Source organism: Coffea eugenioides, chromosome 3 (assembly GCF_003713205.1).
Source record: "Coffea eugenioides isolate CCC68of chromosome 3, Ceug_1.0, whole genome shotgun sequence".
In the NCBI taxonomy this organism is placed as follows: domain Eukaryota; kingdom Viridiplantae; phylum Streptophyta; class Magnoliopsida; order Gentianales; family Rubiaceae; genus Coffea; species Coffea eugenioides.
Window position 1 is genome coordinate 8434439 of NC_040037.1, and position 27848 is coordinate 8462286.

Here is a 27848-nt window from a genome sequence, read left to right on the forward strand (position 1 = left end):
AGTTGAGATGATGTAAAAGAAGCTGATCCATCAATTCTCTAAAATAGGTTTTTACTCATTTTGTTTCAACAAATTGTAGGGAAATTGAACCATTGATAAATCCTTTCCATTCCGTCACTCAAGGCATATACTGGAGGCATTCTCCACTTTCTTGCTATTTTGTTTTGATAGAAAGACACTGCTTCTAATTACTTCAATCTATTCAAATTCTTGTAAAACACTAATTGAATATAGCCAGGGATTTGAATGTTTCTCTAATTACTTTCTCAATTTGAATTTTTTTTTTTTTGTTAATTTTATTAGGAGAAGTGGACATCATGTCAGCCATAGCTTAGCTAAGTAAATCATGTCAGTCATAGCTTAGCTAAGTTTGCAACCAAACTTGTCAAGAACGTTAGGTGGAAGTTGAACTTCCCCGGCTGTTCAATAAGCTTGCACAGTATGATCTATTGGGTTGAAAAAAGGATCAAACCATTCGATATTCGAATTAAATTCAGTTTGGTAAGAGTTTGGTTCGTCAAATAGTTAACTAAGTTCGAATAATGTTTTATGTTCAATAACTTTTACATTTGACTTTAAAAAACTTGTTTAAATTCGGTTCAGCCAAAAAAAGAGAGCCAATTTTGAACAAAATTTTAAACTCGTTAAAATAATCAAACAAACTTGAACACTAAAGTTTTTGACTTGATTAGATTCGTTTATACCCTTAATGATTTAGAGGACAGTTGCCTAGTTTAGTTGTTTCTTGTAGGAGTATAATTGAGTTGAATCGACTTTGAGTTAAAAATTTGGGATTAAACTCTTAAAAGTTGAGCTCGAATTCAAACTCGATTTTGTATTGCCTTATTTGAAGGCGAGCCCATCGAACTCGAATTCGAGCAAATCAAACCCAATTGAACTAAGTTTGAGTTTAATTGAACTTAATCAAGTTTAATTAATATAAATTTATGTTTTATATCATTTTAAACAAGGGAAAAAATAGACATTTGACACTAATAAATAAAAAATTTTAAAAATCATATATGCATGAAGCTCGATTAAACTCGACGAGTTTTCGAACTTTACATATTGAACTCGAGTTCGAACTCGTTAAGTAGTTCGACCTGCTCGAATTCAAACTCGAAATCGATCAATACGAGTTCGAGTTCAAATCTTGGCCAAGCAAACTCGCGAACCATTTGATTAAACTCTACTTATTTACACCCCTAGACTCTATTATAATATCAAGCTATCATTAATGAAAGTTTACCGTTTTGTCAAGAAAAGAATAGGGGGAGGGATTTCACCATTCCACTTAATATTCTGTATAACCTCTCTCGCAAACTGGCCTAAAATGGAGTGTAACTTCATTGAAAATATAACGTATCTTAATTGCTTGTAAATTGGATGTTCTTGATAATGGAGGTCATAGCTTCAAGAAAAATTGGCTTGTGGCGGATTTGGAGAAAACATTTTTTCTATGTGACTATATTTTTTGTTTGTTACTCTCAAAAAACAAAGAAAGAAATAGACTATATATTTTCTTTGATAAAGGCAACTTTAGTGTGCAAGCATAACCAAAGATAACTCTTATTATAGGGATAATTTCAGAAACCTCCCCTGAGGTTTCTGACAATTTCACTGACCTCCCCTGAGGTTTCCACAATTACACTAACCTCCCTTGAGGTTTCTGATTTTGTAACAAAATCAGCCCATGACCACAAAAGTAAACATAAAAAAGTGTTTTCAGGAAAGAGAGGAAATTTTGTTCCCATAAATGCCCTTAAGGTAGGTGTACAAGTTATATTGGTGAATTAATGAAAACTAATAAAAATCAGAAATAAATAAGAAAAAGTGAGGGGATGGGTATGGGAATCATAAAATTTTACTTATGGATATAAACAATTGGGTAACGCAACCGACCCAATTAACCCATCTACCACCACTCAGGTCATTTCACAAATACATTCATCAGACAAAGCTTTCCTCTTGTCACAAAAATTCAAAGCAATGTGGTACATGTTCACAAGCAAGCAGGTTAAAATCCCGCCTGCATAATAACGTTGAAACCCGCAAGCGGGATTCTGTGTTTTTTCTATTTCAAGGTTAGCTCGCATGCGGGTTAATGTTATATTTGAGCGCGAGAAGAAAAAATTGGTAATTAGGCTCTTTGGGCATTATAAGTAAATATTTAAATTAATGGCAGTTTTATTACACCAATATTATTGTATTATCATTATTATGATTATTGTATTATTTCTTATGCAAATATAACATTTAATTATTTAAATTTGATTTTATTTTTACAATTTATAAAATTTTTATCACTTATATAATATTTTTAAAACCCTAATACATCTAAATTTGATTTTATTTTTCAAATTTATAAGATTTTTATTTAAAAAAATGGGATACGGATAAGATATCCGGTTGGTTCGATTTGCATAGGTGCATATGAGAATATCCGAATACTCTTTAAACCCGCATGCGGGTTTAAGGAGATTATGGCAACTCTCTGACACACTAGTTACCCGTCCAACTTGTGTGTATTAAAATATATTTAAATATTATATTTCATATTTTTGTTATTTAGAGTTTAACAAAACATTAATATTGGGTAGATTTGAGGGATATCCATAATTTTGCATATTTGTAGGAATATTAGAAAATGGAAAATTTGGGTAAATTCCCAAATTTTGGAGGTAAGGTGTAATCCAAGAACTAAAACAGTCATTTATAAAACATTAACAGTAATAAGGTGCAAACCAAAACTGCAATCCAAGAGTAATATCATTACAAATTTCATAACCATACATTAAATAAATAGAAATGCAATCCAATACTATCCAAAAACACCATCTGCCTTATCATATTTTAGTCCTATAATAACACAAAATGTCTTGGGTATAATAGTAATTTTGCATTATATGATGTCAGCAATTGGGTCCCAAGTTCTGCCAGGGGAGGTCAGTGTAATTGTGGAAACCTCAGGGGAGGTCAGTGAAATTGTCAGAAACCTCAGGGGAGGTTTCTGAAATTATCCCCTTATTATAACGAAGGGAAAATAGCAACTAGTTTCTATTAACAATCTTAGTGAACTACAATGTCAATTATTGACTAATAGGTGATCATTTCTTTCTTCACTTTTTCCTTAATATTATGTATAACCTCTCTCGCAAACTGGCCTGAATGGTAACTTCATTGAAAATATAACGTATCTTAATTGCTTGTAAATTGGATGTTCTTGATAATGGAGGTCATAGCTTTAAGAAAAATTGGGCTGTGGCGGATTTGGAGAAAACATTTTTTCTGTGTGACTAGATTTTTTGTTTGTTACTCTCAAAAAACACAGAAAGAAATAGACTAGATAAAGGCAACTTTAGTGTGCATGCATAACCAAAGATAACTCTTATTATAACGAAGGGAATATAGCAACTAGTTTACATATGTCAATTATTGACTAATAGGTGATTATTTCTTTCTTCACTTTTTCCTTTTTTTTTTTTTGACAAGGACTAACATCTGAGGTTGGAATTATTCCATTGGTTTAGAAGTTTGGCATGCTGGACAATAAAAATTTTTGAAAAGCTTCTAATACATGTAAATTTAAACATTTGGATATTTCAAATATTGTCTTTTTTTTTTCTTTGGGGGTTAGTAAACCAACTAATCATAGAATTAACAGACCAACCATAGTCAAATCTAAAATCTTCTCCATTTAACAATAAAACAAGCTTCAGCCTTTCCCACCACCTTTGCTGTTGATAGTGCCCTAATTAACAAAAAAAAATTGATAGTGCGCTAATTAAGAATCTTCTCATCAATCAATAATGACAAGACTATGATTGACTAGCTTAATTGATAGGTATGCAAGGCAAAAATATAATTGACTAGCCCAAAATATCAAATTAACCACAAATCCAGGTGTCCATTAACAACAAATCATTCCATGTTTTGTTGGGATGCATTCCATGCCCAAATTGAAAACCTTTTGTTATAAAATAGTACTTTCTTTTGAATAAAATTAATTAGTTTCCCTAACTTAGAAGTTAAAACAAAATAGAAAGCATAACAAATTTCTCAAATCCTCCTTCCATGTTTTATTTGTTAGTCTTTTTTACACCTTTTTAGTGGACTACCTTTTTTAAATGGCTTAAATATAGCCACACATTTTCTTACCCAAAAAATGTAAAATAAAACAGAACACATATTTTCTTTCCTTTTCCTTAATCTCTAAAAATTAATTTCCTCAATATCTTCAAGAATGGCAATTTTCCCAAATTTGAAGAACTCATATTGACCTCCTCAAAAACGCATAAAACCCTTTTGTCACCTCTATTTTCTCCCTCAGAGAAAACTGAGAAGAGGGACTAAAAAGATTTCACCCCAAAACCTCCTATAAAAGATTATTACTGTTACAGCTGCCTTTGCTAGTCTAGGATCTTAAGCCCTCAGACCACAGTCCATTTTCCTCTTTTGTTTTCCCCCATTTTTTTCCACTTTTATTTGTTTGTTCCCCACCGCATGTAGCTTCCCATACATTGCAGATTCTTGAAGATATCCCTAGCTTTTTCTCCATATATTCAGGTGATTTTTTTTTTTAAATTTATTCATTCATTTCACTGCTTCAAAGTATTCACCTTTTTTTTTCCTGTTTTGTTTACTCAACTGCACCTGGGTATTCTATTCAGTCAAAAACTTCAGCTGGGCTTCTCTAGAAAAGCTTAATCTTTAATGGGTTCTTTTAACTTTTTGCCATATTTCCTCTTATTAAGTATTTTATTAATTTTTTAAATTGGCCCCTTTTTCTGCTCATGTTGTCCGAAGATTTTACTATGTGATGTTATTAGCCAAGTATTGTTTTCTGTTGCATTTAGTTGTATGCTTGAGTTTATAGCTGGTTTGGTTTGGCATGTTTTTGGATCATTTTTCTTGACTTGGATTAGGTGTCTTTTTTTTTTTATTGTGAAATTTTTTTGGTGCTTTGTATATGTGTTCATGATTTTCTTGGATTAATTATAGGAAATAATGGGGAAAAAGGCTAAAAAGAATCCCAGAAGTGGTCATAAGGATAAGCGGGTCTCGGCTGCTTCTGCAAAAACTAATTCTCAGCAGCAGAACACTATTGCTAATGTTGATAAAACCACTGATGACGGAACTACTGTAGTTTTAAAGGATAAAAGAGTATGCTCACATCTTGATAAGGGTGTGAATTTAGAGAAGCTTTCTGCTAAATTTGGGTCTTCAGAATCATTTAAGTGTGAAGATTGTAGGGATGGTGGGGATGGTAGACGTGGGGGTAAGGGGAAAGTTAAACAAGGAAAGAAAAAGGGGGGTGCAGAGTCGAGAACAGAGTCTAAGGCCATTTGGGTATGCTTGGAGTGTGGCCATTTTTCGTGTGGAGGTGTTGGATTGCCAACAACTCCTCAAACCCATGCCATTAGACATGCTAAACAGAACCATCATTCATTAGCCATCCAACTTGAAAATCCTCAACTTCGTTGGTGTTTCCGTTGCAATATTTTAATTGGTGCTGAAAAATCAGAAGATGGTGTTGAAGAAAAAGATGTATTACATGAAGTTGTTAAGATGATGAAAATACGGCGGTCTGACGGTGCTGCTTTGGATGCAGAAGATGTTTGGTTTGGAAGTGGCAGTGTAACAAGTACTATAACGTCAGAAAAGTCTGCAGTAGTTGGTTCAGGTGGTAGGGATAGTTATGTAGTTAGAGGGTTGATTAATTTAGGGAACACCTGTTTCTTTAATTCTGTCATGCAGAATTTATTGGCACTGGATAGGGTACGAGGTCATTTTTTCAAACTGGATGGCTGTTTTGGACCCCTTACTGCTGCTTTCAAGAAGCTTGTTTCCGAGACCAACCCAGATTCTGGCTTGAGAAATGTTATAAATCCTAGATCGTTCTTTGGTTGTGTTTGTGCAAAGGCGCCTCAATTTAGAGGATACCAACAGCAAGACAGTCATGAATTGCTTCGGTGCTTGCTTGATGCTTTGTCTACTGAAGAACTGAGTGCAAAAAACCGGAACAAATCTTCCCAGGAAGATGGCAATTCAGATCCTACCTTCGTCGATGCCATCTTTGGTGGTCAACTCTCAAGCACAGTTACCTGCTTGGAATGCGGATACTCTTCGTTGGTCTATGAGCCCTATTTGGATCTCTCACTACCAGTTCCAACGAAAAAGCCTCCTTCCAAAAAGGTCCAGCAAGTGAATCGAGCCAAAAAACCTAAACCACCTCCGAGGAGAAATGCAAGGATCCGTCCTAAAATGGTCAGAGATACAAATGATTTACCATCTACAAGTACATCTGATGCTTATGTTGATCGAAAGTCTTCTAGCACACCACAATCTAGCGTACATATTCCTGAACAAAATGTGGTTTCTTCTGGTGGTTCTGCTACTGATGTAAGTGTTATGGCTGATACCAAGAGCATAACTGCAGACTGTCTGTCATCTGATCAACATGCTCAGTCCAACAAAGCTGTTGAAAGTATTGTCGAGAAACCAATTCCAGCAGATGATTTCACCTGGTTGGACTTTCTTGAGGCAGATACAGTTTCAAACAATGATAACATGACTTCTCAAATGGATGACCTTTCAATCAATCATGGTTCTGCAGATGAAAATACTGTACAAAATGAAGTATTGCAAAATTCTTTGGATTCATGTGGTGATAATATTTCAACATTTACAGATACAGCATGTTGCTCTCGTGATGAGATGCAGTTAGTTCACCACGGGAAAGAGAAGTTATTGAATGCACAAGATATGGCCTCACAAATTGATGAGAAAGTAGTCCTTGACAGTTCTGGATGTGCTGATACTATGCATAGTGAGGCTAATTGGGAGAATAGCTCAGAACTCAGCTCTTTGACTTGCTCTAGAGATTTAAATCTTGGAGTTGATTCCTTGGGGAAATTTTCAGAAGAGGAAACTCCATTGCTTGTTCAAGAGTCTGAAGTTCTTCTGCTTCCATATAAAGAAGATACCTGTGACATAGTGAAGACAGATGGTGATTTCTTCTCATCAGCTATAGGTTGTGAACAAGATTCAATGGAATTTGATGGTTTTGGTGACTTGTTTAATGAGCCTGAAGCTACAGGCCCTAGTATGAATCCCTCATCCATGTATAATGCTTCTGAGACAAATGAAGTTTTACATGCTGGTTTTGGGGGAAACAGCAGTGAGTCTGAGCCAGATGAGGTTGACAACACTGATGCTCCAGTTTCTGTTCAGAGTTGTTTATCTTATTTCACAAAACCAGAGCTTCTTTCAAAAAATGAACATGCTTGGCAATGTGAAAATTGTGCAAAGGTTTTGCAAGAACAAAAAATCAGATCAAGAAAGAAACTTCTGAACCCTTGGCCTGAAGAAATGACAGAATTGGGCAAAGCTACACGTGCCTCTGGTCTGTCACCTTTACAGGATAGCAGCCCTTTTTCCTCTGAGGTGAGACATCTATGTAATGGCTATCTGAAAAATGAGACAGTTGACCCATCTGATGACAGCTTTCCGTCACACAGTACAGAGACTGATGTTAAGCAGAATGTCATGCATGGTGAGAATGCTGAAGTGAATTCAGTAGATTCCAGCATGGAAGGTGAAAAATGTGACGCAGACCTCGCAAATGTTTGTCTGCCAGGAACTTCTGATGGGGATATGACATTATGTAAATTGGGTGACAACTGCAAAAGACATGATGGTTGCCATGTCAGATGCACTGATGGTAAAGTTCAAAAGGACAAATTTTGTACAGGAACTGGTAAATGTGAAACAGAAGAGACTAAGGATGATGAGAAGAATGCAGAAAAAGTTGAGAGGGATGCCACTAAGAGAATCCTAATTAATAGCGCACCACCTATCCTAACAATCCATCTGAAAAGGTTCAGTCAAGATGCTCGAGGGCGCTTGAGTAAACTGAATGGCTATGTGCAATTCGACCGTACAATAGATTTAAAGTCATACATGGATCCAAGGTGCAATTCAATACTCAAATTTGTTGCTAAAGAAATCATTATTCACTCGTCTTTCATTTTCTTTTACTCTGGTGTGGCTGGTGGCATGTTCTTTTGACTTTTTAATTGCATTATTCTCTATCTCCTCACAGAAGACAATTAATTGTTTTAGTTAAAGAAGTTCCACAACGCTTATTGCTGTCTCTTTCGGTCTCTCAGTTTTTGGGCTTTACAAATCAGTTTGGGAATTTTTATTAGGATCTCAGTTTCAGTGATTAATGATTTGTAGGGTGGATGGATTAGCTGAAATTTCAAAAATAGTGAAGTTGGGAACTCAGTTTGGTCCCTGGAAAAGCATGAGACATTATATTTTTGGAACTGCATGATATAAAAGCATCAATGGAGCATGACAAAAACTTAAGAAATAGCTCTTGAATCTATGCTAAACTTAGGACGATACAATCTTTGAATATTTACATGAGGTAGAAGGATGATACAGACCCTCAGAGAGGATGATCTAGCAGCAGATAGGTATTCGATAGGCCTGTCCAGAGTGAAATAACAATAGGGAAATTCTAATTCGATAGTTTTGACTTCAATATAAAGTGTAAAACTGGCCTGTTAAAAGAGGCTTGTGAAGGTTCTGTCCTTTTGTTCAATGGATAATGACTGGAAGTTCTTCTCCAGTGTTCCCCAGCAAAATTGCCTTAATTGGTCATCTTGACACAGAATGGAAAGAAAAGTTAAAATTAATGTCAGAATCTATTCTTTGTTGGTATTGCTGGTGGTCTGGAGAGAGGAAGAAGTAGCGTTGAGGATTGTTGTGTAGGAAAGCAATTAGTGTGGTGAGTGGGGTATTCTATCAGATTTAGGGAGTTGGTATGCTTGCTTCTGCGCCATTGTTGGTTATATGCTTGTTTGGGGTTTTGCTAGAAGAAATGGCAGCATTGAAGTTGCGAAAACTGCTGTAGTAGGGTGGAAGAAGTGGCATGAGTACATGCTTGGGGGTTAGTAGGGGTAGGATTCGTGGAGAAGAAGGTAGGTTGGGGGGGGGGGGGTGGGGAGTTTCTTTATTTGGATGTGGGATTTGGGAATAAGAAAGGAAAAAGGAGCAATATGGTAATTGGTTTTATACTTTTTGCTTTTCTTTAAATGAATGTATCTCCTCAATGATAACTGAAGATGGACCTAACAGTGAAAATTGAGAGAAGGCTGGAAGCTTATTTTTTTTGGGAGTTCAATGGGTGATTTGAAATCCTCATAGTTTAGTTGCAAAAGTATGTTGTGCCAACAGTTTAGAGACCATTTAAGTGTTTACCCTTTTTTTCTTTTAATATGCATCTGTTTCCCTCTTTGTTCGCATGTTGACTATAACTTGGAGGATATGTATAGGTTCCTGCTTTGGTTATTCAGGGAAGCCAAAAGAAGCATTGTTGTACTTGTATCCATATATCGTAACTGTATGATCCATCTCTGGTTAATGAATTTTCTTTCTTGGAGGATCCAGAGCAGAAAATTTGTGCTTAGGTGCCTTTTGGTTTATGGAAAGTGAGACTTTACCAAAGCTAAGACTGTTGAGAATTGAGATTGCCTTGTAAGGGTACATTGGATCTGTGAGTAATATTAAGGTCATCTTTGCATAAAGAGATGTGATACACAAAATACATGCTTGGTTGTCACAGTTTTTCTTTGATGAAGCTAATTATGCCTTTAGGTGCTTGTGTCCATCTTTCTCTGCCATTTTCTGCCGTCTTTTCCCCAAAATACTTGCTCCTCAGCTGATAACCCCAGCTAATTATATCACCTGAATCTGTTATCATTCTGTTTTATTTAGCTTCCTTTCCATTTTCAATAAAGATGCAGGAGATATTTCTAGACATAGCTCATTATCAATCAGCAGTTGTGCTTTGGATGCAGCACAAATGGTTTTATGGTATCCAGAGTTGAAAGGTATTTGGTTTCTTTCTTATAGAGATTGTGAAGTAGGTTGATTATGAGCTGCATTTTATGGTTTTAGAACCCTTTTTTCTCAGATATATTAGGAAAGAGTTGCTCTGGGATGATTGACTGAGATCATAACAGATACCAGGCATCATTTTTGGAAACTGTAAAACCTAGGAAAAATGCTGATTAGGTATGGATCGACCAGAAGGAAAAAGGTGGAGTCCTCGATTTATCTTTCATCAGTTTATTTGTCTGATTATTAGTCAGTGCATGTGCAACCACACATATGCATCCTTAGAGTTGTACTCAATAAACTTTATGTAAGAAAGAAGTGAAGAACACAGCTGCCAGTTGACTAACAGTAGTAGTTATTGAAAATTGCCAGAATTAGGACTTGGTTTAAGCTTTACTAGTCAAGGTGGAAACTAGGAATGTTATAGACTGTAAAGATGTCTCACTAACAGCTGTTACTCTTGGACTTCAGTGGATGAAGGTGAACATCAGGACTCTGTAGCAAATAAATCAAAACTGGTTTTTTTATGTGATATCAAGCTATTGACATCAAATGTATGGCAGAACATGATTGTATGGCTTAGAGAATCTAAGGATCATTTTGGGCTAACTAACCTATGCTTTGTTTGAAACTTATACTTGGCATGGCCACCTCAACTATGTAGAATAGTTATCTATGGTTATAATAATTGGCTTCACGTGATACTTGGCAACCATTAAAGTACCCAGCTGGCCAAGAAGAAGTGGAATTCTGGCTAAGACCTTGTAGACCTCTCTTTGGAGTTCTGTTTCTTTTCCTCCATTGTCTTCCTTTCCTTTCCTTCTCATACTTGGTTAATCCTTGTACATTTAGCTTCTAATTTTGGTTAATCCTCCAGCTACCTTTGCGTTGTTTGTGTCTTGCAACAAAACGCTAATCCAATTCAATTACCAGTGGAGTTATTGTAATTGTAGCACGACATGCTATCAGCAGAAGCAATTCAACTGCATGTTTACTGCTTATATAATGATCCGATGCTGTAAAGACTGAATGTATGTAACTTGGTTGTGCTTATGGAAAAATTCAACAGCTTAGGTCTTACAGATGGATAATTTTAGCTCCAATGAAATGTCTTGTTTTATGTCACGGACAATCCTTGAAATATTCTATCTGCTTCATTTTTTGTTGTCGTGTTTTGAGTCTTTGTTGCTGTTTTTCAATGCTTAGTGAAAATATGCTAGAAGGAAAATTACAAGGGAACTGTACTTGTGTTGTTACTTTGTGTCAAATTGAAGACCTTTGCTATGCCATAAAGTATAGCACACAAAATTGGATCTAGGTGTATCTTCTCATAAATCAAGAGCTTTACTTTCCGTCGATAAGATAACATGTAAAGCACCACACGTCATGTAATTTTAAAAGTGTGGACATCTCGAAAGGCACCAAAATTAGAGGCACTCCAGAGTTATAACTGGAAGACTTTGAATTATTTCCTCTGTTTCGGTCTTAATTGAACCAAGAGATTCAACTGCTGAACAAAAATTGCTGAACTTAGGGGAAAAACTTTTTCATGAATGTCAAATTAGATTTGCACTTTGTCTTCTAACTCTTTTTGGAGTCAGGAGAAGTACAACTTTTGAATTTTCATTGCTAGTAGTAGTTTTAAATCATCCTTGCAAGGAACTTCGGGAAGTCAATTTGTTGATTTGGTTACAGATGGAAAAGGAATAAGTGCTTTCTGATCTCTTTGATTCTAGTTTGGAAGTAAAAGCATCTACGTTACCTCAATTACCACCTACTCATCCTTCCCTAACTGTTAGTTTGGACGTCTAATATACTATATGCTGGATGACTAATCAGTGTAGAGCATTTTAGCATCTGGCAGAGCTAGTTGATTAGCTGGTATCATCGCGTAAATAGAGGAATGTCACTAATTGCAAGAACTTGTAAATGTTTAGAACAATGCCCTCTTGGCAAAGATCCATCTTATGTAATTTTTATTTATGAGAATCTGTTGATGCTGCCATGCAACTCTCCAATAAGATATTGTCAGAAATGAAAGATTGGATTTAATTATTTCTCTGATCTTGTTATACCATATCTGATTATATCTGTGGTTGTCCAATTTTATGCTCGACTTCGATTTTTCATGCATTTTAGTTTGTGAGTCTACATGCTTGATTTTTATGTCACAGCTACTAATATTTTTATTGCTATGGTCTTTCTGGTTAGAAAGCTCAGGACTTGATTTCATTTGGCAGAATACACTGACAATACATCTTCTGACTGCTCCTTAAATTTTTTTTTTGCCTACAGGTGCATGGAGAGGGACAGATACAAATACAATTTGGTGGGGGTGGTGGAACATATGGGATCAATGAGGGGAGGCCACTATGTTGCATATGTGAGGGGAGGCATGAAGAACAGTGGGAACACTGAAAGTCAGAATGGAGATTATGTGTGGTATCATGCCAGTGATGTTTACGTGCGTGAGGCTTCTCTGGAAGAAGTTCTTCACTCAGAGGCCTACATTTTGTTCTATGAAAGAGTTTGAAACATTTTGCATTTTTTTTGTTCATTTCTTATAAGAGTTTTGGTGCAACCAACGCACCATATGAGAGAGAGAGAGAGAGAGAGTCTAAACCACAATTACACAATATCCAATACAATTCTTTTTTGAAGTGAAATGAGTTTAAAAGATGTACTAATCAAGGGAAAACCATGTTTTTTCTTTTCTATTGGCCCTGATTTTGGATCCATATTCGTTCTTGCCCCAATTTGGGAATACAAGTTTTATTGATCATTTCGCCTTGTATGCCTTTGGTTGAGCTGATTTTGCGTTGCACACAATTCACCTTAATGGTTGCCAGTGATCTTTCTGTTCAGGCTGCAGACTTCAGGCCAGACCCCAAAGACCTTAACTCTTTTTTCCCCTGTATCTTTTGGTACCCATTTTATGGTAAAAATGATATATTGCAGACTAATTTGAAATCCATTCCCTCCACCAAGCTGTTCTGTTCCCAAATATCATAAAGACGTGGAAGTTTTAGGGGTCGCTTGGTTCAGGGGTTTTGGTACTGGAATTACAATAATTCCAATATTGCGTGCTTGGTTCAGGGGTTTTGGTACTGGAATTACAATAATTCCAATATTGCGTGCTTGGTCCAGTGCAATGGAAATTAAAATATTGGAATCATACTTTAAAATTTGGTCATTCATGATTTCCGACCAAACTGGGAGGAATTAACCAAAACCCTCGTTAATGGGCCCTTTATCCATCATTCCATTTCCCTTTCCAATTCCAAAGCAAGAACCAAGCGCCCCTTTAGTACCTTGATCAAATTCTGTTGTCAAATTCAATGGCCTTTTGGTTCATAAATTAATATCTCATCTACCAAGTAATGGTCAAACATTAGACAGAGCACAACCCAATGAAACAAAGATTTAGTGTGCAATATATAATTAATAAGTATGGCATAGATAGCATATCTCTTCCCAATTTGGCTTGAAAGTCATGGAATTCATGTAAAAAAGCAACAAAAAAAGTCACTTGAGTTCCAATTGAGCTTAACTTGATAAAATGTCATTTTAACTCAAAGACAATTTTAAATTCTATGAATAAATAACAAATCAAATATGAAAGTTATATTATTTTCAGTTTAATTGTGATCCTTGATACCCCTAGCTGTGCAAGAACGAGATATACTCAATCTTGACCAGCAACATTAGCTAAGCTATTAAGTTAAGTTTATTGCTTTAAATTAAATTTTTTTTTCGTCAAAAAACAATAAAGTAAACAAAATTAGATTCTCTTAACTGTAAATTGTTGTCGCAATATATTTTTTAAATGGATTTTTTCTTAACCTTGATATCCCTAGATTACTCTCAATTTATAATGTTAATGAACACATCCACATTTATTAGGCCCCTGCATTTCAACTTCATTTGTATATATTGAAAAAAAAAAAATTAACACCTTAGGTCTCTAGTTTGCACTCTTGATCACCCTGGTTGCGTCATTTGGAAATTGTATGCATATTTTCCTCCTTGCACCAAAAACCCTAGCAAGATTGAGGAATATGGTTTAGGAAGTTGAACTGAATTTCATGAATATTCATAGGGGTAGAGGATTTCCATTATCTTAGTATTTGTTGGGTATAATTACAATAAAATAACCTCTAATCATAATATTCTTTTAAAATTAGGGTCTGCCTAACGGGTGCCTTATGGGCACTTGTTAACATGTATTTCAAGTGTCATGTTTTTTAAAATATAAAATTAATTAGGAAAAGTAAATAAATACAAGCGAGGGTAGGTATGATTAAATAAGAAATGTACATATATGCAAGAGAAGATAATAATTGTTGGTATATATATATACATGATAGGTTAGGTGAATGATAAGTGTATTAACGAGTGCTGTATGAACATCCGTTAGAAAAATCCTTAAAATTATACGTACTATTAGTTATAATTGGTTGGCTAAAGTCTTGACTGTTTTACAGAAGTTTTGCATTATTATTAGTTATTGGGTAGGACAAGATACTTCTATTCTGTTCTTAGTACACAAATAGAAAGGGAAGGACCAACGAAAATTATTACTATTACCACCTTAATTCCAAACCATATACAATTTCTCCCAAAAAAAATTACCCTAACCAAAACTTTGTTATGGTTACTATTACTTTTTATGTTTTACCAGTTTCACCACGGTGGAGGAGGGCACACACCATTGCGGATGCTGGCAAACTTTGCTGAACTGATGCAATCTCCAGACAAAGAGATTGTAATACTTTCACGGGTATTTTCCCGTTTGAAGTATGCTAAAATTTATCATTGTGCTTGTCAAGACAATCAAGTAATTAACAACTAGTAATTTCAAGTCCTATGTTAATAATTTTGCTCCTTTTATATCTGGCAGGTGCTTTCAGATGATGATTTTGAAGATATGGAGGTAATATGCAAAAATGCATATATGCATTTTCATTCGAACCTTTTTTGGGATATTGGGATTTAAACCATAGTAAAAAATAGTGAACTTGAAACTACTCAACAAACATCACCACATGGAAATAAAGAATGAGAAAAACTATAAATACTATATATATTTGGGTTTTTTTTTTCACTCTCTCATTTTGTTTTAGTTGGGCTTCTTTGGATTAGAATCCTCTCCATTAGATTTTTCTCCATTAGAATCGTCTCCACTGATGCTAAATTGTCATTCTTTTAGGGACCATTTTCCAATGGTTCTAAAAATCTCAAGTCTAAAAATACATCTGCTTTTCAAAACTAGCTTAAGACAAAAAGAAAAAAAAAAGCAAGAAAAAACTGCTTTGAGTGTTTTGGTTTCTCATTCTGCATTTGAAAATGAGAAGAAGCTCTTAGTTCATAATGCATTGCATTAGTTACTTGAATTATAGCCTGAGTTCTGTTTCACAGGCTGTTAATTAGTTTCAATGGTATGCCAGTGAAGAATTTACAGAGAACTAGCCCAAAAGGTGGAAACTGTGAGGATGAATTCTTGCAGTTTGAACTTGAACATGGAAAGGTAATAATTAAATTTACAGAACAATTGCTTTTGTTTTCTCTTTGTTTTGAAAGTCATCTTGGCAATCTACTAAAGTCCAATTTTTCTCCTTCTCCAACACAGAAAATTGTCTTACAAACACAAAAGGCTAAGTCATCAAATCAAGAAATTCTGAAGATGCACTCTATACACTCAGAAATTAATGTCTGGGATCTCCTGAAGGAAATCAAGAAGCCCGCTGCCAATTAAGGATTTTCTTCTCTCTTTTAAGTGCATCATATCTACCCAAGCCAAGTCTTACTTTCAGAGAGTTGGTGATTTCCTGTGAGACTTCTTAGTCATGATCATCTCATCCTTTTGTTTTTTTTTTTTTTTGTTTTTGGTTATGATCTTCGATACAGCAACTGGTGCTTATACACATATGAACAATTTTATTAATTTTTCTTTTTTTTTTTCAATTTCTCTACACGATATAAAAGTAACAATTTTTTCAGTGTTCATTGTGTTTTACTCTAATATATAAATGATATCTACGCGACAAATAACTACCGTGTAATGAATCTCTTTACAAAAGTATTTATGTAGCGTCATCTGTGTCATATATATATATATATTAGAAATGTTATTGCAGCAAGTTATTTTTTTTTTACTTTTTTTTTTCAGTAGGAGAGAAATGAGATTTAAGAAGCAGGAAGGGAAAAAGAGAGATTTGAACTTGAAACCTCTACGCTCTGAGGGCTAAGTTACTTAATCTATTAGGAGAGTGTCAAAATTTGCTTATTGTTTCTTTAACTCAGTTCTTGATTATTGATTCCCTATTCAGCCACAAGATTGTTTGAATTTGCTATACTAATTAATGCAAATTAAGGTATTACAACGTCTAACTTGGAGGAATAAGTTTTTTTTTTTTTTTTAAAAATACTCAGGAAGACCAAAAAGAAAAAGAAAGTTGGATAGACCATAGTTAATCAAAGGAAGATTGGCAACTAAACATAAAACCGAAGAAGAAGAAGAAATCCATTTTTAATCGGGGTCCCAATTTCAACCTCCAAGATACTTCATACATCTCAGTCAAAAAAGAAAAAAAAAAAACCAAATAATGTGTAATTTGAGAGAAGCAAACCATCATATTGGTGTCGATGTTCTAGCAGATTGGGATGTGAGCAACAGTATAATTCTTAATTTTCCACTCACAAATAATTAATCTTCCTTCCACCATTTTCTTCTAAGCCTAACTAGTTAGACTAAATTGAACGCATCCTGTATATACTAAGATGGTGCTTATTAGTTTAAACTCTCTGAAGTAACGTGGATGCATGTCCTCCTCCATCATTTGTATTTTAATTTATTTAAGGTGCATGGATGCTGGGCAACATTAACATTTCATGTATAACTGTTAGATTGAATACTTTCTGTCTAATTTTTTAATTTAGTTGAAATTACAGGGAATTATAGCGTAGATTTTCAAATTAAAGAGGGTTAAATTGAATATTAATTTGACAAATCACAGGAAATTTTTTTGATATTTTACCCAAAGAAAATTAAACAATTCTTGTGACCGCTAGAGACTGACACAAGAGAACACCTTGGAATGGAGTCTCAATGCACTCTCCAAAAACACGTTCACCCATCTCATTCAAACACAAAATAGTAACTAAAACTTTTTCAACAATTACTTTTGATCGATTGAAATTTTAAAGATTCACCTGAGTAACTAAAAACTGAGGAGTGAAAATACCTAAAAAATAAAAATAAAGAAATAGAATATCGCAATAAAGTGGGAGAAATGGTGGTCAAGAGTAATCAGTAATTTTCAATGTCACAGCATTTGTAATTTCCGGATTTTCCTATATGTGTTTAGCAGGTGCTTTCCGGAGAGATAAATGATGCCTACGACAAGGATGACTTCAAAGATATGGATGTGATTAGAAATTGCATATATATAATTTCATTAAGCCCATTTTAAAGTGACAAACACACCAAAGAACCTGAATATTTAGTTTGGAAACCTGCTACTAATTCTTCTTCGGCTTTTGGTAAATCAAAAGGCAATCTCTCACACTCGGCTAAAGAAGAAATTAGAAAAATGATAAATCCTATAGGTTGACGCCATAAATTTCATCCCCAAAATCCATATTTTGACTGCGCTTCAACTGTGTCAACTGTATTTGAATTGTTAGATAATCATAGTCGTTGATAACATCGTTGTTCCCATCACTATTATAGAACCGTTCATGAGATTTTCACCTCATACAGTTCCTCAAAGATCACAAATAAATCTAAAGGACATTTCACTATTATTTATCTTGATATTTTGTAAGATAGTTATCATGTAAGTTCGTGAATTAGATCGATGGAATTCTGTTTCTTATATTTGATATATCATCAAAGCATTATGTTACTTAATGAATCTACATGGAAGCATGGGAATAACAGTGATTATTAGATGATAGAGTTTTACTATTTTTTTGATATTATTTATGGAAATATCACATTCCAAAGATTGAGAGCTATCCCAAAAGAACTGTTTTACTTGATTAAATAGAAATACATCTATTACTTGAATTAACATAGACTCTCATTCATTTTATCATTGAATCCTGTTATTTGTACAGGTTCTTTCTTTCAATTGTGTTACAACAAAGAATTTAAAGAGCTTAGCCAAAATGGTGGAAAACTGTGAGGATGAATTTTTGCAGTTCGACCTTGGACATGGAAAGGTATTTATTTTTCTACTCATTTAATCTACGAAATCTTCTTCTTCTTCTTCTTGTTTTTGGTCTGTGTTTATAGTTGCAAGTATTCTTGGCAACCTAAAGTTGTACCTCATTTGTGCATTAATTACAGAGTATCGTTTTACGCGCACAAAAGGCAAAGTCAGCAAATAAAGAAATTTTGAAGAAGCAGTACTCCGTACATTCAACAATGTCGGGCTGAAGGAATCAAGCAGCCCAGTACTTCTTAAAGGACTTTGTTTTCTTTTTAAGGGACATTAACCGGCCTATGGACTAGGATTGTAATCGAACCAAGAAACTTGATCAAAACTCGACTCGTATTCGGATTGATCGAGCTCGAGTAGAACTCAAATAGCTCCATAGGGCCAAACGAGTTGAATCTCAGTATCCAATAGCATGACTCGAAAACTCGTCGAGTTTTATCGAGTTTTTAAATTTTAAATTTTAATATATTATTATTATGAAATTACCCTTATGTCCACAAAAGTAGTTGAATTTACGAAATGTTTTAGGTTGTATGGAATTTTTTGAAGGGCGATAATATCTTTTTGCTTAAAATTTGTCAAGAAAAATGAAATTTTCAAATCTTTTTTATTCGAGCTGGATAAGGCTCGCTTTGCCTCGAGCCCATACGAGTCGAATTCGAGTTCTATAAGCAATACATCGAATTCGAGCTCTAACTCCAATAATGCTACTCGCTTGAGCTCGAGATCGAGTATCTTTCTTGCAAGTCATGTTGAGCTCGAGTACGGCGATACTCGAGTTCGATTCGATTCGATTACATCTCTACTATGAACAACAGGAGAAAAGAGGTGTTGCATGAATCTAGGTACCCTGACATATGTTTTGAGAGAAGAATGTCTTTTTTGTTATAGAAAGCCCTATACATATCTTTTAATTATCTTCTTAGAGAATATCAATGACATCTTTTTTGTTTTTTCTTTTAAGTCTGATTTGTCAACGGAATTATTTTTTGGATCTGTTTGGCACTTGAATTTTTTGTCATATTTTTAATAGACAAATTTTTTATAACTTTGTCTACGGAACTCTCTAAACACACTTGAAAAGTTTTTAATATACATATTTCAAAATATCTAAAAACATACAAATTTGTTTTCTTTCTTTTCTGTTTTTTCCTTCCTCTTCCCCCATCTCAACCACCATTACTGGCCTGCACTCTAATGAACCTAATGCGCCGGTGTCCACCCTTTCTTTCTTTCCCCTCCTTCTTTCCTTTTCCTCTCCCTCCTCCTCCCTCTCTCTCTTATCCTCCTTTCCCTCCTCTCTCTCCCCTCTTCTGCCACCTCTTCCTCTTCTTCCTCTCTCTCCCTCCCCTTGCTCCCCTTCCCCTCTAGTTGTGAGAGGAGGAGAATGGAGAGAGGAGTAGAGAGAAGGATAAAAAAAAAAAAAGCAAGATGGTGGCCGCAGCCAGTGGCCCACAATGGGGAAAGAGGAAGAAGAAGAAAGGAAAAAAAAAGAAAGAAAAAATTTTTTTACCAGACCTTGTATAAAAATTTTTCTACAATTTCTTCATTGAATTATAATAAATTTTATATAAGCATCCAAAAAACTCACCATGCAAAAGGACCCTATATCTTTTGAAGGACATCTCATATATCTATAAACCTATGTTGATATGCAAAAGGTTACCTCCCCTCACCTCCACCTCCGGTCTTGCCCTGCCACTGAAATCCTCCTCTACCCCTCCCTCTCCAGGTCTCTCCCCTGCCCAGCCTCCTTCCACATCACCACCAATCACATTTCTCCCCTCCTCCCATTACTTTCAATGTTTATTTCATAATTTTCTAGTTATTTTTGGCCAAATTCAATACTATTATCGCAGTCTCCAAAATCATATTTCAGGGTTAGATTTGGAATGTTGAAGGTAGTCGATGATTTTTTTTTTGTGTGAAAAGTTTTCGAAAACGCCGCATCCGAAAGTTTTTGATAAAACACATTAAGAAATGTCCTTTAAAAATACACAAACTGTCTTGGAGTAAATAAACTTGTTAATTTTTGGAATTTGACCTGCTCTCAAGCAGACAACTTCCTATCTGCAAGAAAAACAAATAAATAAAATAAAGAATTCCTGTGACCACTAGAGACAGACAAAAGAGAACACCTTAATTCGAATGGAATCTGAATTCACTCTCCAGTCTCCAAAAAGATATTCACCCATCTCATTCAAACACAAAAAAGTAAAAGCAAACCAAAAGAACAAAAAGGAAGAACACAAACTGAAATTAAAAAAGAAAAAGGTACAGAATTATTTATAAAAGAACATCTCAGATTCTTTATGCTTCTGCTCCTGGACACTGCACTCTGTTTCTGCAACCCCCCCCCCCCCCAAACACCCCTCTCTCTTCCTACCCCACCCTCAAAAAAAAAAAAAAAAAAATCTCCCTTGCTTTTGCCTTTATCACCTCAAAATCTACAATCCCACCTCTTAACAAAATCCATGGCACCGTCATCTAATGTGGTGCAGATGAGAATACACACACTACACGCACTACTACTCATCAGCAGCAGTTTAGTCATCCATGTGGCGGCAGCAACATGGTGTGTAGCCAGAAGTGATGCAAGTGATCAAGCTTTGCAAACAGCACTGGACTATGCTTGCAGTGCTGGTGCAGATTGTGCACCTCTTCAATCAACTGGGCTGTGTTATCTTCCCAATACTCTCATTGCTCATGCTTCTTATGCCTTCAATAGTTATTACCAGCGCAGGGCCATGGCTCCAGGATCCTGTAGCTTTGCTGGCACCGCCACCATAGCCAAAACTGATCCAAGTAATTGTTTCTCTCCAACCTTTTTTCAAGATAACTGGTTGCATGCGTATATATGTTTTTCTTTTGGGAATTTGTGTCTGATTTTATATATATATTTTTTGTTCTTTTCTTCATTTTGGATTTTTAGGCTATGGATCTTGTGTTTATCCATCATCTCCGAGGTATGCTTTTTCTCCTTTTCTTTTGTTTCATTCTCTTTCTGTGATTTGAGTCCTATCTTTAGTTGCATAGTTGCAGTTTTTTCTTTAAAAGCATGAATTGTTTTATTCTTTTGATACTTTCTTTTTGTGATGTAGTCTTGTTACTACTATTTAGAGACCCAATTTAAGCTTTAATTTTTTAGGTATTTTCTTTGGTAACTTAATTATTCTTACATATAAGAAGATGTATATCTTTACTGTTTCTTTTTGGTCATAGTAGGGGAGATTTTCTAAATTTTTTAGTGTTTTCATAAATTGATTCTATTGGTATTTATACATTATACAGTGTATAATTCCGTAGGATGTTGTAGCATAAATTTTAGTAGAAAACTCTTAGATATACTGGTTTACTGGTATGCTTGAACGAATTTAGCTTAGCAGACAATAATCAAATTCAAATTGTATTTTAATTCTTTACCATTTTGCAAATCCAGTAAGTAGAGCAGCCAACATTAGGATTGGACAATTAACAAAAAATAAATAAGATTACGAATATAATAAGATGTTAGACTATCCTTCTCTCAACCATAAAACTTGAATCCAAAACATTTTAGGCTCATATGATACCTCAATCTTGGCTGCTGGCTTGTTTCTGTCATTAGACATAGGACTCATTTGTGGCTTATTAGACATAGGACTCATTTTAGGGTTTGTTTGGATAGGAGTTTATTTGGATGATTTATTTGAGATAATTATTGTAGAACCTTTTATGATGTGATGTATGTGACATAAAAAGGTGATTGGAAAGATAAAAAGATGATTGGAATTTTTGAAGTAAATTATTTTATTTCAAAACTATGCAATCCAAACATACTCGAGATTGCAACCGTTTAATGTCACAGTAATTTTTTGTTGAAATGACAAACTATCACCTTCTAAGTCAAAATCATAGTAACATTTGATCTGACTTAAAAGGATTAAATTTGTCGATTATTTAAAAAAAAATTGCTGTGATATTAAAATTAAACTTTTAATAATATCATTTTTCACGAGTTATTAATATTCATAACTCAGAAATCGATCCCACATAATAATCTTTTGTAACAATTTCAAGATTATCCCCTTTTTAAGTCTAAAAGAAATCCTGGCTTAAAAGGATAAGCCCTTGTTTGGATTGCAATTCTTTTCAAAAATTTTTTACATTTTTCGTGAATATAATTTTTTAATCATTTTTTCTTCACATACATTAAATTTCTACAATATAATTTTTACATTTTTTACGTTTTTTATGAATACAATTTTTTTAATCATCTTTTTTTGTGAAACTTTTATACATTATCTTTCTTTTCAGTCTTGTTTGGAAAGTTATTTTCTGCCAAAAAACTTCTACGTTTTCGTAAACACATTATTTATTTATTTTTTTATTTCATATATATCAAATTATTACAGTAAATTTTGTATAAAAATTCTAAAAAATTGCAATTCAAACTGCTTCTAAAATTTGATGGAAAAATTTGGTCATGGCATTAACTTTTTTGACTCTAAGGTGACCGATGGATCATGGGGTGCGCCGAGGGCCTCCTGGGTGATGTACATTGTATAGTATGCTTAGGTGTTCGTGTTTGTCCATTGTGCATTCTCACGTGGACGTATTCAATGGATGTCTTCCACGTGTACAAGTGTACGAGAATGGACGTGGCTGATTGTTTGAACGTGGCTTTGGTAGCCTGCTTTACTGCAGAGTTGGTTCTTGGGCTGTGTTGTCTTCAACGTTAGACTTAGACCGCAGGATGGTTCTTATTGTTTAGATGGCAATTTGCACGGCTGAGATCTTCTTGAAAGGGGGGTACGACCCCACATCAACACCTGATTCCAAAATTAGCATCGACCCCACATGTCACTATATGTGGCTGCCTTTTGTGACTTCCTTCGTAGAGTTTCTACTTCCATCGGCTCTCCCTCCTCTTAAATTATGATAGATTAGATTATAAGAATGTTATCGTTGCAACAACAAAACAAAAAAAATCACCTCAGTCCATCACTTGTGGCTGTTGATATTGCTACACAACTTTGCTGCCGCGGTATGTTTGGCTAATTCCTCATAATGTGATCCTTTAAAAAATGATCGGCTAAATATGAACGTGTAAAGTTCTATTCTCATTTTATACCTGTCTTGTCTACATAACATGACGGATCAAGCAATTTTTTTAAAATAACTACGCCACAAACAACTTTTTTTTTTTTTCGAAAAACAAACATGACTGTCACATCTACATGCCACGACGGTCCAAAAAGTTGAAATTTTTTATGGCCTATCATGCCATGTTGGCGCGACGAATCTGAAAGATTTAAAAAAAAAAAGTTATTGTCACTTCTTCTTGTTGATCCAACATTCATCAATGACTGGCTCTCAACCATTATATAAATGTGTTCTCTTGCATTACTTTGCAAGAAGTAGCAATTTTTCACCGCCATTTCTCTCTCTAAAATTTTATTTTCGTGTTTCTCTTCTCCTTCTCTCTAAACAATAGAATCTCTCTCTCTCTCTCTGCCTATCGTGCCAACATGAATTTTAACTTTTTGGGTCATCGTGCCATGTAAGCGCAACAGCCATGTTTGCTTTTTTTTTTTTTGTAAAAGAGTTGTCGGTGTAGCATGACAGCTTGTTGGTTATTTAAAAAAAAAAAATTGCTTGGCACGATGGGCATAGAACAAGAATAGAACTCTATACATCCATATTTGTTCGATCTTTTTTTGAAAGGATTACAGCTTGAGGAATTAGCTGTTGACTTAAAATGGTGGATTTATACTTTATAGTCTTATATTCTATAAGAAGAGTTAAATTAAATGTGCGGTAGGGAGGAGAGACGAATTGGGTGGTTTGATGAATGGTGTGCAAGGGAGAGATATCGAATTCGATCCCTTCCACTTACACTTAAAAGAGAAGGATTAAAAAAGTATTAAATGTGTGGTGGCCAATTCATCATTTAGTCATATTGGCCATTTAGGCAAATTTCTAGAAATAATACTCGAAAAAAATTTATCATAAAAGTGGAGTCATGTGAGAAAGGTTTTTCTTTTTTACGTTTGCCACATTTGATGAATGCTAGGAAGTTTTTTCTTTGCTAATGTTTGCCGCATTTGACGAATGTGATGACAGTCCCCTTTTATTTTTAAAATGTTCTGAACGAATTTTTTTTTAAAAAAACTGTGTTACTTCAAGTAATCAGGTACGACAACTGAAAGCAGGATTTAAATTTTTTAAAACAAAAGGTGACTCACACAAAGGTTTTTTAGCAAAAAAAAAAAAAATTTTTTTGAGTCATTGCAAACAAATTTTTTTTTTTTTAAATGTGAAGTGACTCAAACAAATTTTTTTAAACAAAAAACTATTAGAGAGATGCGGCAACATATTTTTCTTTGTTTTTTTAATCCAAGGAATTTAACTATTGATCAACCGTTGATCAAAGGCTAGATTTTTTTGATATTCACGAGATACTGTTTGAAAAAAATAAAAAATTTAAAAAAAGATAACTATTGATCAACAGCTTTTATAGTTGTTGGATGGCCACAAAACATCTATACATACTCTCAATTTTGAATCTTGAACTCGTAGCATCCTCATTTTTTGCTTTTCTATTTCTTTCTCCCTATTTTTGGAGAGTTGCAGAGTAGCAGAATAGGCAGAGAAAAATGGAGTCAAAAATGGAGATGGTGTGGATTCAAACTTCAGAATTGGGGCTATATATAGATGTTTTGTGGCCATCCAACGACTATAAAAGCTTTTGATCAATGGCTCACTTTTTTTTTTTTTTCCCAAACGACATTCTCATGAATATTGAGGGAATTTAGCCATTGATCAACAATTAGATTCCTTGGATTAAAAAAAAAAGAAAAATATATGCGGTGACTCTAATAGTTAAAAAAAAAACTTTGTGTGCTGAAACTTACTTGTTTTTTTTTTAAATTAATCTTGCTTTTAGTCGCCGAATCTAATTACATGGGATGACACAATTTTTTTAAAAAATCATTGAGGACATTTTAAAAAATTACAAAAAAAAATGTCATTGCATTCATCAAATGTGGCAATATTAAAAGAGAAAATTTTTCCACATAACCCCACTTTTGTGATAATCTTTTTTCAGCATTATTTCTAGAAATTTGCCACCATTTAGTGAAATTGGGCTTTGGCGCTAAAATTAGTGCAGTTAATTTTATTTTAGATCATTAAACTATAGATGCTTTCTTATTTTAGTCCTTAAATTTGAATTGTGGACTCTTTATACTTTAAATTATGAAATTTGTCCCACTTCAGTATAATCATTGTGCTGAAACTAACAAAATCTTCCGTGCCACTTTGAGCATTCTTGCCAACTATATTTGTTCGATTTGACGATTCAGTCAATGATTATATTGAAGTGGGAGAATTGTATTATTTTAAAATGTAAAGTGGACTGAAATGGATGCACATTTATTGTTGAAGGATCTAAAATAAAATTTATCTAACGTAATACTATAATAATATCAGGAGACATAAGTTGTATTAATAAAATGATTTCAAAAAAGTAAGAGGGCTTGCAGGTGATATACAGTGTTAATCTTTGTGACAAATGTAAAGGTAACTTATGTTTAGGTAGGTTAGCTTGCAATACAAGTAAATCTTCGTCGTAATTTATTTGATGTCTAAGCTTTGCAATATGTGCTTTCGGCCCTTAAAAGGATCAAATTCAAACTTAATTATCCTAAGTTCCTAACCAACAAAATCAGCAATCTGGATAAAGCTTGCAATCTCTGCCCTCAAAACCAAGTTCAACTGGTGGGGACAGGGGCATTAATCTGATGATTGTGAAGGCCCCCCTCCCTCCTCCCCTCCTCTCCCCTCCCCTCTCCTCCCAAAACCCAAAACCCTTCTCTTGTAACGCTTCTCTTAAAAAAAAATTTAAGGAAGAAAGAAGTCACAATTTCCAGCATAACTGATCAAGTACAAGGTACAAATGTCGAAGAGTGTTTGGATTGCATTTTCTAGGATTTTTTATAGAAAAATTACTGTAGCGATTTGATGTATGTAAGGAAAAAAGATAATAGGGAAATGTTGATCACGGAAAACGACGTAATTTTCCGGCGAAAAATGGCTGTCCAAACAAGGCCGATATATTGTTGAAATACGGCCAGAGAACTGTCTAAGCATTCATATTGATAATTAAAGACTATTAGATGAATGGAAAAGTTCAAGAAACGAACGTATTATATTTAAACGTTCAAGCAGAATATTCTGATGGATATCAAGACTGTAAAGGTAAGACTCTTAAAATATTGGATTCAATGCCTTTCAAGGAACAACTTGTAATTTATAATAAAATCAGAAACTTGGAATCTGTAAATTCTTCCAATTCATTTTTTTTTATTCAGGGTAAGAATCTTAAGTTTCCACAGCCTGCAATTTAGCTAGTGATCTACATAGAAGAGATTGTATCATATTTATTCACATTATACAAAGAGAATGTTTGACGGCTATCATTCTGCTATAGCAATTTTTCTTGTAAACCATCATCTGTAAATGTGTTATAAATCAGGGTGATGGAGTGATGATCCCAACCAGAAGCTTTCAGAAACCACTACAGACATGAATTGCTTATATACTCGTAATATTGCTGTATAAGAGTTTCTTATGTTTTTGGACCTGGTTTGAAAGAGGAGAGGAGAAGTTGGCTAATTTGATAAAAGGAGCTTATGGGCACATGTCCTATTCATTCTTAGAATCGGCACACAAGAGAAGGCTTAAAAAGATGATGAATCAACATCTAATCATTCAATCATGTCAAGCATTGCCTCTATCTGGATCAACACCAACCTAAACCATAGAATCATATAACGTAGTATCCCAAATGCAATTAAGGGAATAGAGAAGAATGACAATTTTCCCCGAAAATTTGCATTACAATCTTGGGATGCACTTCTAGGTGGTCCTTTCGGCATCTGCTTTTCTCTTCTATTCTGTCACTGCTCTTTTGCAAGGAATTTTGGAAAGGAAAAGATGGCAAGTTGGCCAAGGGGATTTCTGAAAGGTGCTTCAAGGGTTGGAGTGCAGAGCATATTATTGTCCATTCAAAGAACTAAGATTCTGGCCTTCAATTTGTTTCTATGGCTAGTCTTCTTTGAATTTTCACTTCTTTCTCTTCTCAAACTCCTCATCTGCCTCTGCACCTGCTGTATCTGCACTTGCATTTTTTTTTTCTGTTAAAAATTTTGGCCTTTTTTTACAGCCTAAATTTACAATGCAATGCTTTGGATTTGAAACTTGCAGCGCTGCAGGAGGACCACCTACCGTAGGCGGTATGCCAACCAATCCAATCACTAGTCCATCTTTGAGCGCACCACCACCACCGGAGACTACACCCTTAAACAACGGTGGAGGCTTCAGACCAGGGCTGGGTGGTGGAATTCCTGCAACACAGAATTCTAAAGCTGCTTCTCTACCATCCTCTACTGCGACTACCTTAACTCTTTCATCTTTCTTGCTTGTACTCTTTCTCATTTCTGAACCCTAATATTGCCCTGAGAGAGAACAGCAACAGGGCCTTAAGTGATTGTGAAGACTAGGTTAGTGAAGTTTTGTTAGGTTTGAGGCTCCTTGTCTCAGCCACTCAGCAGTTTTGTAGCAAAAAAATATTTAAGGCTTTTGATGTAATGTTCTCTTTTGGCTGCTTAATTCTTTTCAAGCCTTGGTCCCAATTGGAGAAGTTTAATTCATGCATTCTTAGTTGGACTA

General features: G+C 34.6%; 2 protein-coding genes across 2 annotated transcripts; both read left to right on the top strand.

Moving 5' to 3' along the window:
- Positions 1–4443: 4443 nt before the first annotated feature.
- On the top strand, positions 4444–12654 carry LOC113764594 (ubiquitin carboxyl-terminal hydrolase 2-like). The gene is made up of 3 exons (XM_027308536.1): positions 4444–4566; positions 5002–7973; positions 12205–12654. The coding sequence occupies exons 2-3, from the start codon at positions 5008–5010 to the stop codon at positions 12440–12442; spliced, it is 3204 nt and encodes a 1067-aa protein (XP_027164337.1). The 5' UTR covers positions 4444–4566; positions 5002–5007; the 3' UTR covers positions 12443–12654.
- A 7883-nt stretch (positions 12655–20537) lies between these two features.
- LOC113765640 (PLASMODESMATA CALLOSE-BINDING PROTEIN 3) lies at positions 20538–27825 on the top strand. The gene is made up of 3 exons (XM_027309873.1): positions 20538–20939; positions 21067–21100; positions 27384–27825. Exons 1-3 carry the CDS (start codon positions 20609–20611, stop codon positions 27625–27627), a joined length of 609 nt encoding a protein of 202 aa, XP_027165674.1. The 5' UTR covers positions 20538–20608; the 3' UTR covers positions 27628–27825.
- Positions 27826–27848: the final 23 nt, after the last annotated feature.

What these genes read in the sequence shown, in the direction of transcription:
- LOC113764594 (XM_027308536.1), top strand. Translation starts at nt 5,008, where the DNA reads ATGGGGAAAAAGGCTAAAAAGAATCCCAGAAGTGGTCATAAGGATAAG. An exon ending in AAGTCATACATGGATCCAAG is followed by an intron (nt 7,974 to 12,204) that starts GTGCAATTCAAT and finishes TTTTGCCTACAG; the next exon opens with GTGCATGGAGAGGGACAGAT.
- LOC113765640 (XM_027309873.1), top strand. Translation starts at nt 20,609, where the DNA reads ATGGCACCGTCATCTAATGTGGTGCAGATGAGAATACACACACTACAC. An exon ending in CATAGCCAAAACTGATCCAA is followed by an intron (nt 20,940 to 21,066) that starts GTAATTGTTTCT and finishes TTGGATTTTTAG; the next exon opens with GCTATGGATCTTGTGTTTAT. An exon ending in GTTTATCCATCATCTCCGAG is followed by an intron (nt 21,101 to 27,383) that starts GTATGCTTTTTC and finishes TGAAACTTGCAG; the next exon opens with CGCTGCAGGAGGACCACCTA.